General features: G+C 37.8%; 1 protein-coding gene across 1 annotated transcript in view; it reads left to right on the forward strand.

Annotated features, from left to right (window-relative positions):
* LOC135209026 (eukaryotic translation initiation factor 2D-like) overlaps positions 1 to 13,383 on the forward strand; it is a 247,724-nt gene that overhangs the window by 71,144 nt on the left and 163,197 nt on the right. The window contains exon 4 of the mRNA XM_064241561.1: positions 6,844 to 7,020. Within this exon, the coding sequence (XP_064097631.1) occupies positions 6,844 to 7,020 (177 nt within the window). The remainder of the gene's footprint in view (positions 1 to 6,843; positions 7,021 to 13,383) is intronic.

The raw sequence follows: 13,383 nt of genomic DNA on the forward strand, positions 1-13,383 counted from the left end.
ATTCTATGACATTATGGTCTGAAATACTCACATTATAAACTATTATTTCTTTAACATAATTCATCTCGTTCACAAATACTAGGTCTAAAGTATTTTCCTTTCTTGTTGGCAGGTGATTTATTTGTTGAATGTTGTATTCTAGTAGCATATCTAATAGCTTTTTGAATTGCCTCTTATCTTCTGCACTACTATTACTCTCTCTTTTATATGTATAAGTACAACCACAATCTCCTATTCGTTCTTTCTAGTCTACGAAAGGAAAGTTGAAGTCTCCAGATGGGAGAATAGTCCAGTCTTTGTGATTTCTACATATATCATCCATTTTTTCTATTATTAAGTCAAACTCTTTAGTATTAGGGGGTCTATATATTACTATGTTCATTAATTTTTCAGATTCAAATTCTACCGCTATTAGTTCACATTCTGAGTTACTATATTTCTCATATATTTTTCCTTGTTTTTTGTCTTTCCCATATATTGCGGTTCCCCCTTGATTCCTATTTTTTCTATCTGATCTATAAGTTTGGAACCCTTTTATTTGATCATCATTCCCAGTCTCTTGGGAATACCAGGTTTCACTTATATTCAATATATCTATTTTCTTTTCAATTTGGGTTAGTTCTAAGAACTCTATTTTTCTTTTTGAGTTACTCGTAACTAAACCCTGCGCATTCATCACTATGATGGTTTGCGTGTTTTCTCCTTCATTTAATATGGGTAATAATAAGGATTTTCCCATGTCTCTTTCCTGTTCTGGTATGTTGTTCTTTTTTTCATTTCCAGAAATTCTGACATTAAAAAATCCAACTTTTCCATAATATTTGATCGTCCTTCATCATAATTATTCATTTTGTGTCTGAATCTGCAATTTTCTCCGTATCTGCAATATCCTCTTGCATCATAAATACAGTTCTTATCTCTTGAGTTGTATCTTGGAGCTAAGGCTTTGAAATTTTTTGCTGACATCACTGCATATCGCGTTGATGGCTTGGTTTTTTCTTTTACCTGATATTCTTTATTCCTCTCTTTATTTGTTTCTTATTTTGGATTTTATTACTTGATTGATTATTTATTTGATTTTGATTCATGGCTACAGGGTGCATATATTTACATTTTTTTGTCGAACTTACATCCTTTTCCTACTTTTAGGTTTTTGCATATTTTTGGATGTAGATCTCTGCAATCATCCTCATAGCCATCTAGGTATGCACATTTACCATATATTTCATAGTTGTGACATACCTTAGGATGGTTGTAGTAACATCTTTCTCCAAATCTGCAATTCCCTCTTTTCAAAAGGTTGCAGACTTTGTCTTTTCTGTCTATTTTTTCCTCTTTCCCGTCATTGTGTAGATCTGGGTAGAGCCTCTTCAGGAATTTCTTTTGTGTCATATCGTAATTTATTTCTTCGTAAGTATGCTGCTTCAATGAGTATCTCTGCATCCATACTTTTATCTTGTTCTTTGTTTTCCTTATTTTTTTTCTCTCATTTCAGTTTTGTTTTGACTTCTCTTCCGTTTTCCTCTTCTTCTTCTTCCTCTTCCTCTTCATCCTCAACTATTTGTATATTCAATCTTGATTTAATAACATTGTCTATCCATGATAGACATGTTGAGCAAAATATTCTGGTATCTTTTCTCATATCTTGCATTACCTCAGCACATTGTGGATGGGTCGGAATGTTGCATGCAGAACATTTTCTGATCAGATGTAGGATCAAAGGTCAGGAGACCTTGCGGACTCCTTCCCGATCCTAGCAGGGGTGAAAAAGGATCTGAGTTGGTGGCTTTCCCCACTCAGGAGAAACAAAGGCTTGTCTCTTCTAAAGCCGAACCTGCGCCTAGTGTTGTTCTCAGACGCATCGGAGTCGGGATGGGGAGCAACACTAGGGGCGAAAGAAGTGTCAGGCACCTGGAAGGGGGACCAGGTGAACTGGCACATTAACAAAAAGGAATGGTTTGCAGTCTTTCTGGCTCTGAAAAGTTTCGAGCCAGAAGTCAGTGCCTCGGTGGTACAGCTCAACTTGGACAACACCACGGCTCTAGCATACATAAGGAAGCAGGGAGGGACGCATTCCTTCTCCCTGTACGAGACAGCAAGAATCCTGCTCCTTTGGGCAGAGGAAAGAGATATTACGCTTCTCACCAGATTCGTTCAGGGGGAGAAGAACATAAGAGCGGACCTACTGAGCAAGAGAAATCAAGTCCTACCCACAGAATGGACTCCATCTAGACGTTTGCCAGATGTTGTGGAACCTTTGGGGCAGACCACACATAGACCTGTTTGCAACAAATTGGAACAAGAGACTGGACAACTTTTGCTCTTCCATTTCGGATCCGAGGGCAATAGCGATAGACGCTCTACTTCTGGACTGGGCAGGAATAGACGCCTACGTGTTTCCCCCATTCAAACTCGTGGAGGAAGTGATGAGAAAGTTCGTCTCCTCAACAGGAGCAAAACTTACCATGGTCGCTCCAATTTGGCCCGCTCAGGATTGGTTCACAGAGGTACTGGAATGGACGGTGGACTTCCCCAGATCTCTTCCACTCAGGAGAGATCTGCTCAGACAACCCCACTTCGACAGGTTTCACAAAAACCTCCCCGCTCTCTGCCTGACTGCATTCAGACTATCGAAAGATTCGTCTGAGCGAGAGGCTTTTCGCGCAAGGCTGCTAGCGCGATCGCCAGAGCCCGCAGGTCATCAACCTTGCGAGTTTACCAATCGAAGTGGGAAGTCTTTAGAAGATGGTGTAGGACGAAGAAGCTATCCTCATCCAATACCTCTGTGACCATGATTGCCAACTTCCTTCTCTTTTTGAGAGAGGAATGTAACCTTGCTGTGTCTACGATTAAGGGTTATCGTAGTATGCTATCCGCAGTATTCAGGAACAGGGACCTGAGAATCGCAGAGGATAAAGACCTGCATGACCTGATCAGATCTTTTGAAACTACCAAGAATAAGTGCTCTAGACCTCCTAGTTGGAACCTGGATGTAGTCTTGAAATTCTTGGTATCGAAAAGGTTTGAACCTCCTCAACAGGCGTCCTTCATAGATCTGATGAGAAAGTTGCTGTTTCTTCTAGCTCTGGCAACTGCTAAGAGAGTCAGCGAGTTACAAGCGCTGGATGCGAGAGTAGGGTTTAAAGGGGATTCGGCAATCTGCTCCTTTAAACCATTATTCTTAGCAAAGAATGAGAATCCCTCAAAACCATGGCCTAGAAGTTTCGAGGTAAAAGGTCTCTCTCCCTTAGTGGGAAGAGAGACAGAAAGATCCCTGTGCCCTGTCAGGACCCTTAAATTTTACCTAGATAGAAAAAAGAAACTTAGGGCAACCTGGACAGTCTCTGGTGTTCTGTCAGGGACCCTAGAAGGCCCATCTCTAAAAATGCTCTGGCGTTCTTTTTGAGGAGCATCATTACAGAAGCGCATGCGACATGCGATGAAGAACAATTTAAACACCTGAGAGTGAAAGCACATGAAGTAAGGGCCATTGCGACATCTCTGGCGTTTCAGAAAAACATGTCTCTAAACGATATTCTGGCCTCTACCTACTGGAGATGCAACTCAGTATTTGCATCTCACTACTTAAGAGACGTAAGAGTAACTTACTATAAGTGCTTCTCGTTGGGGCCATACGTATCTGCAGATTCGGTGCTGGGACAGGGAGCTGAGACTAATCCTTGTTAGGTTAGGTTAGTATTATTTTAATTTGGTGGTGTGTTTTTTATGGTTGTTTGAAAGAAGGTTTGTGGAACCTCTTTCAATTGTAGTTCTAACACGGGTTAGAAATGGTCAGGTGGTCGGGATTGGTTTTGTGCTCCTTGATAGTACTGCAGGCAAAGGTTTGGTCATGTAAGTGGATTAGCCCCCATTGACCAAGATCCTAACACGGTTCTGTCATGTAAGTGGGAAGCCCCCATTGACAAGATCCAGAAGAGTTTTCAGTCATAGGTCACTACCTCGCTGAAACTCTTGAGGCAAAGCAGACTCATAGACAGTATCTATGAAGTCTTCTGCCCAATCAGGTAAGAACCAAGGTCTTTGACCTACAACTGTGTTGTTTCCTGTTTTTATTTTATACTATTTAGCTGTCTCTTACCCTCCACCAAGGGTGCCAATCAGCTAAGTATATATCTGCCGGGGAAGTTGCATGTACAAAAATGATATTGTTATGATACAATAAAGTTTTGTACATACTTACCCGGCAGATATATACGATTAATGGCCCGCCCAGCCTCCCCTCAGGAGACAGGTGGAAGAGAAAATCTGATTAGAAAATGGGAATGGTTCCTAGTCCCGCCACCCAACGGCGGGAGGGTAGATCACCTGACCTACCTGTAGCGTGTGCCGTGAAATTTGAATTTCTGTCGGGAACGTCGGAGACTATAGCTAAGTATATATCTGCCGGGTAAGTATGTACAAAACTTTATTGTATCATAACAATATCATTTTAATCCTTAATGGATGGAAATGCTCACATGAGTAGCAATAACAGGTTTTGGGTGGTGGGCAGAGTGACATATGGTGAGTAACAATATTATGCGCCATTGATTTGTGGGAATCATACGGAAAAGAGGTACCATTACTTTTATAGTCCATAAATTCACTAATGGCAACTTTTAGACGCTAAATTCCATTAGAGTTAGTTGGGTTCTTGACTTCAAGGTGACTTCAAGGGAGGATGTAGTGCCTGTCTGTCTCACAAGATGTCTTTTTGTAAATTTGCTCATAAATATACCAAGGGGTTGCTGTTGGTTTTAGTTCTTATCTTTTATGATAGTATGTCAGTTTTAAATGTAATTTTGCAAAGAAAAGTGCACAGAAATATTAGAAAAAACACTATAAATCCCAAAAAGTTATTGCATCTTCATTCTAGGTAAATTTACATAAATATTTTACAACAAATATGCTCAGAAATTGTTATTAATTTTATTTATTTTCTGTTTTGATATTGTTTGGGCTTTGATTATAATTTCACAAAATGAAATAAATTTATTTAGAAAATTATGTATAACTTCGTAAAGTTATGATTGTCTTGTAAAAGAGGCCCCACAAGGTGTTGTTAAATAGTCATTTTCAACTTGTGGAAGTTAGGGAAAATGTTTTAGAATTTTTTTTGCACCATGTGCATTTGCATATCTTCCTCTTTCCATTGAGGTATTTTTTTTTCTTAAATTGGCTGACCTCAAAGTTTTACCTGTCTGTGGTGGTGCATATTGGTTTACATATTATCCCATCTGTTAAGGGTTAACAATTTATATATGTTTTTGCTAATAAATAAATTTGTTTTATATTGCCAAATTATGATTACAGCTCATGCAATATCAAAACATATACATAACTAAAATCAATAACAAATTCTCTGCATGTTTGTTATTAAATATTTACCTAAATTTAGCGAGATGGAAGATGCAGTAACTTATTTGGATTATATTCATGTTTTTCCTAATATTTTTTTGGACTTTTCATTGCAAAATTATAAATAAAACTGACATACTATCATAAAAGATAAGAACTAAAATCAACAGCAACCCCTGGGCATATTTATGAGTAAATGTAAAATAGGACATCATATGAGAGAGAGAGGCAGTACAGGCAGTCCCCAGTTATCGGCTGACTCAGTTATCAGCGATCTGGTTGTATGGCACTTGTCTAAGGCTGAAAACCATGATGTGCCGATTTCTGGTTATTGGCGCCATGATTTGCCGATTTTTGGTTATTGACGCCATGATTTGCTGATTTCCGGTTATCTGCACCAATAATAGTTATGGTGCCAATAGATACCTAACAGAGGCCCCATTAACCGGTTATGGGCCTCATAAATGCCATAAACCGCTGATTTTCGGCTATCAGCAAATTTTGCTCGTCATCAAGCCATCGTAAACGGAAGCCCTGCAAAAATTCGGTGATTTTCTGTGCCCCAATGTGCCAATTTCCAGTTATCAGCACCAATAATAGTTATGCTGTCAGTATATACTTAACAGAGTACCATAAATCACCAATTTTCGTTTATTGGCTACTCACGTGAGTACGTATGTCCGTCCATTAAGATTTAATCCAATCGGAAGACGAAGACTATGGATATCACAACAAATAACTACTTAACAAGAAGTATATTTTTGTTAAGAGAAATACATACTACTTTACCAGGGTTCAAGTAATCAGTCCAACAAGAAGTCTATGCACTGAACTCAGTATCTTGCCTTTTCATACCAGAGACTTCAGTACATTATCACTAAAATTCACATTGTCCTTTTCACCATTAACATAAGCCTTGTTAAAATTGAAAATAATACCCAAATTACACTTCTGTTCATCTTGTTGTATGTGGATATGATAATTCTCTACTACTCTTGCCAACTGGGCACTGCTTCAAATTACAAAGTCACTTTAAAGGCTATCAGGCCAATTTCAAAAGCTAAATCATAAAAAAAATAAGAACGATCCAAAGGAGGTGGAAGAAGTTCCTATAAAAAAATACATAAATGAATAAAAAAAAATAAAAAAATAAACTCAACAAAAGAAACAAAACATAGAAATATATTATATAATTGAACAAATATTAAACTTTTCTAAACAAACCCATTGCCTTACCAAAAAACTAACCTACCACAGTGTAAGCCAGTCATTTTGGCTGCAACCTAACTTAAGCTAATCTAATTTAATTTATAACTTCACCTAGCCTAGCTTTACCTTCAATGGTGGCAAAAATTATTTTGGCCTGATATGTCTTGTTCCCTGCATAACATTATATGCTAGCAAATTTTGTAGGAAAGAAACCAGTTATCATTTCTCAATTTGCAGTCCTTACATGATTAAACTCATTTAAGCTTTTCATTTCAGGTTCAAAAAGACCCAGCGTTTTTCAATGTTGAGAAAGAGAAGATGATTTATCCTACAGTTTATACCTTATGGAAATATCCTAATTTGATGCATACATTTACTACTCACACTCATGTAATTGATGTTTTACTTGGTGGCGCAGATCTGATGTTGCCTGGTATTATTACAAGAGGAGAGGTAAGCTTGAATTAGTTGTATAAGATGTGAGTGATTGTTTTCCTAGTTTTTTTCATAGTAATACATAGAGATTTGTAAGCCAGAATACAATGATGGAGAAGGGGGCATTAATGCTAAAATGGTTTAGAACGAGGAGATGAGGTGATGTCACCATCATGAAACTTGAAGCTGCTCATTTTGAAGATTCTTTTATGTTTTTTACTGTTGTGCTTGAGCGGATTTAGATGAATATCTTTTTGCATTAATTTTGTGGAGTCAGTATCATTATCTCATGCCAAGGTTGAGTACAAATGTTTAATATCGAATCACTGTGGCCTCTGTCCGGGGAAATCTAGTTAAATGTTACCCAAAAGTAAACAAATCACCTTACAATTGCTGCTGAGGCATCATTTATAATTTATTTTATATCTTCATGGTTTTAAGTGTTTTATTTGTTTGATTTGGGTAAGTTTTGTGAAATTATTTTGAATTTTTCATTTATTTTCACTGATGGAACTTATGCTCTAAGGCATCTTATACATCAGGTTTCACTGTCCCATAGTACAGCATAAAAGTTGGGAACTTGATGGTCAAATCTTTGAGTCAGTTTTTAGTATGATCTGCTTAAAAAGGTGGCAATCTCACCCTTTGAATTTCCAGAATTATTTCAGTGTTGGCTTTATCATTAATGAAATTTTTTTTTAGTCTTCTTATTTTTGAGCTGATAGTAGACAACCACAACCAATAACACTGGAACTTTTTGTTTGTTTCTGATTGCCAAATGTAGTAATAAAAAGTAATCACATTTCTAAATGTTTTCTAACACAGTACTATTAACATAGTGAACATCTGCAATACATGATTGTAGCAGCACTATTGTTTATAATTTTTATAAACAGTGCGACACTAAAATCAATGATTGCACATTCTGTGAAAAAAATAACTTAAGTACTACTACATAGGTCCATAAACATTTCAACTAACAAGTCTCCAGTTATAATAGCTGTGGATATTTGCCATCACCACCTAAGAAATAGACTATCATGATTGGCCATGACTTGGGCAGCCTTTCCTGCTGTATCTCATAAAGTTACTCTTGAAAATTATGGTACTATTGACAGTCAAAAATAATTCTTAGATTTTTAGCATCTGTGGAAAATGTAATTTTTGGGAATAATCTTACCTCCCATTATATAGCTTTTACTCCTGTGCCAGCAGGACTTTGACAGATTGCAAGAGAAGAACGAGAACAGTTGGTTTTCTATGAATATCCATTTACTATCCATTTACTTCCCCTACCCCCACCAGGGGACTCATAGCTGGTCAGTCTACTTCTGTCACTGGTCTTGATAGAAGGTAGAAAGATTATTAAATGTACTTGGTTTTCTGTTGACGATTTTTTATTTTTTTTTATTTTGAGTATTTTATCTGTAAGAACCTGTTAGGTAAGAGTTGCCATAATTGGTTTTATTCCAGTTTTATTGATCCTCATGGGATGTGTGCTGCTTATGGAAGGATTATTATTGGAATAAGTGATGTGAGTCATAGTCTAATGAAATTATGTGGAAATTGATTGTGAGTGAAGAGAACATGTTAGTTTGTAGAAGCAACTAAAGACATTGAGGATAGGTCTCTTAAGATTTGTGTTAAAGGATGCATGCTTTATTTACTTCCTCTTTTAGTAACTGGATAGGTACTCTGCTGCTTCTCTTCAGTATGTTACTCTGCTTTCCATCGATTCAGGGCGTTAGATGTAAAAGGATTTAGTAATGTTTTATATTCACTTGGCGTAAGTTTTGCTGTATTTTTTTCAGTGCTTCCCTCATGAGTCTCTCGTTAATTTCAAGTATACCCACGCATCGGCGGAAGGGTCAACTCCCTGGCTTTTGACTTGTATTTCCATGTCATGTTCTGTCTTGCTCCCTCTGGGCCTGGAGCAACAGGGAACTGGAACATGTCAGAAAGCAGTGTAGATCTGTGCCTGATGTCATCTTCCTATGGTTCATCTGGTGTTCACATCACCAGTTCTAGCATTGGCAGCACCATTCAGGTGCCAGAATTCATTCTTTGATTGGATCGCTCGGGGAAGAATAAGAGGAGTTGCTTGATGTTTTTAGCTTGCTTAATTTTAACTGTACTTTTGGATTGGATTGTTAGGAGTGATGTTTCAACTCTGCCAGGTAGGTAAGCAATTGGCTAAAGCTGAATCATAGAGGAAAGTTTCCTTTTGGTTATTAGGATAGTTTTTTTTAATCATCTGTAGCTAAAGATCATTTGCAGATCAAGGCAAGTCTCAAGTATCAGTTAGTTTCTAGAGGGAAGCTTAGACTTCCGCTTTTATGTGTGTTGTGGCTTTCTTCAGTCAGCGTGATCTTGTGCCCATGTAGCCTATTTTAAGAATGCATTGTTAGTCTTGTCGTCACACATGAGGGAAAGAGAACTGCTTCATATTCTAGGGTCTCCTTTCAAGTCTTGAGGTAGCATTTGAGAAGGAATATCCTTGGCAAAGGTTTTTGTTTATGGAGATGAAGGGACTCTCACAATTCAGGGTTTTCCTGCACACACTCAGTTTTGCCTTTATTCCCAATCAAGTTGTAATTTTTGGCGTCTAATGCCACTGCTCACTGCTGAGGGACCTTGTTCAACAAGATTACCTGGATGAGGCAAATGGGAGGAGAAAATCAAATGAGGGGCCTATTTCAACAGGACTACAATTAAGAGACTAATGAAATAAGAAAATCCAATGAGAGACCTTGTTCAATTAGACTGCCATGAAGAGGGAAATGCCAGGAGAAAATTGAATGATGGACCTTGTTCAATAAGGTTACCATGAAGAGCCAAATGCCAGAAGTAAATCAAATGAGGAGCCTTGTTCAACAAGGTTACCATGAAGAGTTAAATGCTAGGATTAAATCAAGTGAGAAACCTTGTTCATCAAGATTACCATGAAGAGCCAAATGGCAGGAGAAAATCGAATGAGGGATCTTGTTTAACAAGATTACCATGAATATGCAAATGCCAGGAGAAAATTGAATTAGGCTGCATTTACACCAAGCGAGTGGAGTTGAGTCAAGTCAAGATGAGTCATTTTGAATCGGCACCGTTCCCACTGACTGAGTCAGAAAGTCAACTGGGACTTGGATGGATGTAAACGTTCTTGCTGAAACATCGGTTTTGCTGTGCTGAGGCAGCAAAGTAGCTTGCATAGGCGTCAAAGATTATGGATTCAGGAGATTAATGCTAAAAGGCCAGAGTCTGGAAGCTTCGGACATCTGTTCCCAGACTAGATAAACAATCCAGAGAAGTCTTATGACTTCTTCAGAATGACAACTGAACACTTTAAAATGTTAGTGGAGTTAACTGCACCCTACATAAGAAAGCAAAATACCAATTACTGACGTGCACTTTCAGTTGAGGAAAGAATGTCTGCCATTTTCCTAAGGTAAGAAGTGGAGAATTATTGGAAATATAGTCTGTAAGTAGGTAGATCTTGTGTTTCATGTGGTGCTAAATCAAACAAAAAGATAAATAGACATGCTTTACTTCTGGCGGCTGTGAATACAGTACCAGAGAAATAAATATTTCTGGTTGAGAAGACAGTAAAACATTTACATTCTTTATGGCATCCCTATTCTGGTCCATGGGATTACACGGATCATATATAGCATTTCGCTCTTGTAAACAAGCTTTAGGGAACTTGTTCAAAAAGAGTACTATGAAGAGTCATTACAGGAGAAAATTGAATTACGTACCTTGTTCATTCAAAATTATTACCATGAAGACGCAAATGCCAGGAGAAAATCAAATTATGGACATTATTCAACAAGACTGCAATGAAGAGGCAGATGCCAGGAGGAAATCTAATAATGGACCTTGTTGCGTCTTGCATGAGTGAGGTACATATTCCAAGGATTGAAAGTTTAGTTCTGTTTATTGCAGCTAACTACATCTAAAAGACACAGATGCCAGGTAGCTAGAACCAATCCAGTTTGCCCTTTGCTATTCATTCACCCTTGGTTTGTGCTAAGGATGATGAGGAACATATTCATTGCCATGTTATAGCAATGTCATTTTCTCCAAAAAAAAAAAGCAAGGGAAGTTTTTTCAGACTTGTTCATGAGACGCTTTATTTCTGGTGTAAATTTATTTTAATGGCACATAAAATTATTTGATTGCATAGCAGTGCTTATTATTATTATTATTATTATTATTATTATTATTATTATTATTATTATTATTATTATTATTATTATTATTATTATATTATAAAGGATTAGTTTATCCTGACCCTTGAGCCTAATAAAGGGATTTTGACGAAGGAAAAATCTATTTCTGGGCGAGGGGCCTGTGTCGCCCAGTGAAATAGGTTCCTTTGATACTATTTCTAGGTATAAATATTGCTATTCATACTAGAGAAAAAGAGAAATGTTAGTGCCAAGGTAAATGGCTCGCTCACCTTTTAATAAAAGGTGTCTGTATATATAAAGAGCAAGTGGAAACCACTACCAGAGGTACCCTGCCATTTAGCTTCTTCCTCCGCCAAAACCCCAACTACACAGGAGCCGAACTATAGCCCCGCTACCCTCTACTACTACAGTGAGCGCCTCTGACGTCATTCCTGAAGATAGCATCCAAGCTTGGGTTAAGCAGGGTGAGGAATATTAAATACAGGGTGGGATTTCACTGGGTGACACAGGCCCCTCACCCAGAAATAGATTTTTCCTTCATCAAAATCCCTTTTCTGGGCTCAGCCTGTGTTGCTCCGTGAAATAGTGCCAGAGAATTAGCTCCACCAAGCTTGGAAGAAAGTACAAAACACTGAAATTAGCAGGTAAAATAAACACCAGTAAAGTTAATTAGTATAATGTACAACTTAAAAGTACAAAATTGGTTACAAAGTGAAAGGTAAAGTATAATTTACCATCTTAAAACTACTTAGCTTAAAAAACTTAAAGTTACTAAGCCTAATAAACTTAAACGGTACTTAACAGTAAAACATGTAAGATACAGAAACAATCAAGTTGACAATCATACAGATAAGCGAGGGAATTGAGCCCTAACGCAAGCAACAATGTAAAAACAACTACATCCAAGGCAATATGTACGCTAGAGGCGAACTAGCTAAGCAAGGGTGCAAGTGAGACAGGCAGAAGGGAAGGCTACAGTGAAAGATTAATAAGTATATTAAGCAGTGTCAGGGGAAACTGTGTTTCCAGCTGCCACTGCTGAAAATTTAAGGGCCTCCAAAGACTTTAAGTAGTGGCGTTTAAAGACTGTCGGAGATTTCCAGTCTGTGTATTTCTTAAGATCGTCAAAATTCATATGTTGAAAATAATTGATAGATGTGGCAACTGCCCTAACATCATGAGCCCGTGGGAAAGATTCCGGGTTGGCTTGTTTAATAAAGTACAAAATTTGTTGCCTGATGCCTTTTAAGGAAATTGTACCACCCTTCTCCCTGATGAATAAGGGACCTGAAGACTTTAAGGTTGTTCTACTCAAGTAAGCACTTAAGGAGTTGACCGGACATAGGGACTTATCCTTGGGGAGTGGTAAGATTTTCCATGGGGTCCACCTTTCTTGTGGGTCCTCATTTTTGGCCAAAAATTGACGATCTTGAGAGAGAAGTACTTCTCCTGAGGGGAGGAATTCAATGTGACCTGATTCTCTCGAAAGAGCCGACAGTTCTGAAATGCTTGCTCCTGATGCTAAACTTAATAAAAATAAAGTTTTTCTCAGGAGGGTTATATAATCACATGATTCATTATTTATTTCTGAGGCCAACTTAAGAACGTCATTCAAGAACCAAGAAACTGACTTAGGTCTCTCGGTGGGTCTAAGTCTAGCACAAGCTTTTGGTATAGAGGAAAAGTAAGAATCTGTTAGATGTATACCAAAACCAAACTGGAACATCTTTTTAAGAGCTGATTTGGTAGTGGTAATTGTGCTTGCTACAAGACCTTTCTCGAACAAAGTTCTGAAGAAGGAAATGGCCAAATTCGTGGTCATTATTTGTATATTTGAGCCTTTAACCCTTAAATGCCGACTGGATGTATTTTACGTCGACATTTTTTGTCTCTCGGGTGCCGACTGGACGTACCATACGTCGACATACAAAAGTTTTTTTAAAAATTCGTGGAAAAATACTTTTAAGCCTACCAGCTGAAAACTCTTGAATCATGCGCCTTGGGGGATGCTGGGAGTTCACGGATCAAGGTGTTGTTTTGTTTACAATCGTTACGCAGGCGCGCAAGCGCGAATTTCTTTCTTGCCGCACTAAAAAAGGGATTTTGACGTAGGAAAAATCTATTTCTGGGTGATTGGCTCGTGTCGCCCTATGAAAGGATCCTTAATATCATTCTTTCTAGGTAAAATTAATCTAAA

Source organism: Macrobrachium nipponense, chromosome 37, assembly GCF_015104395.2.
Source record: "Macrobrachium nipponense isolate FS-2020 chromosome 37, ASM1510439v2, whole genome shotgun sequence".
NCBI classification, from domain to species: Eukaryota; Metazoa; Arthropoda; class Malacostraca; order Decapoda; family Palaemonidae; genus Macrobrachium; species Macrobrachium nipponense.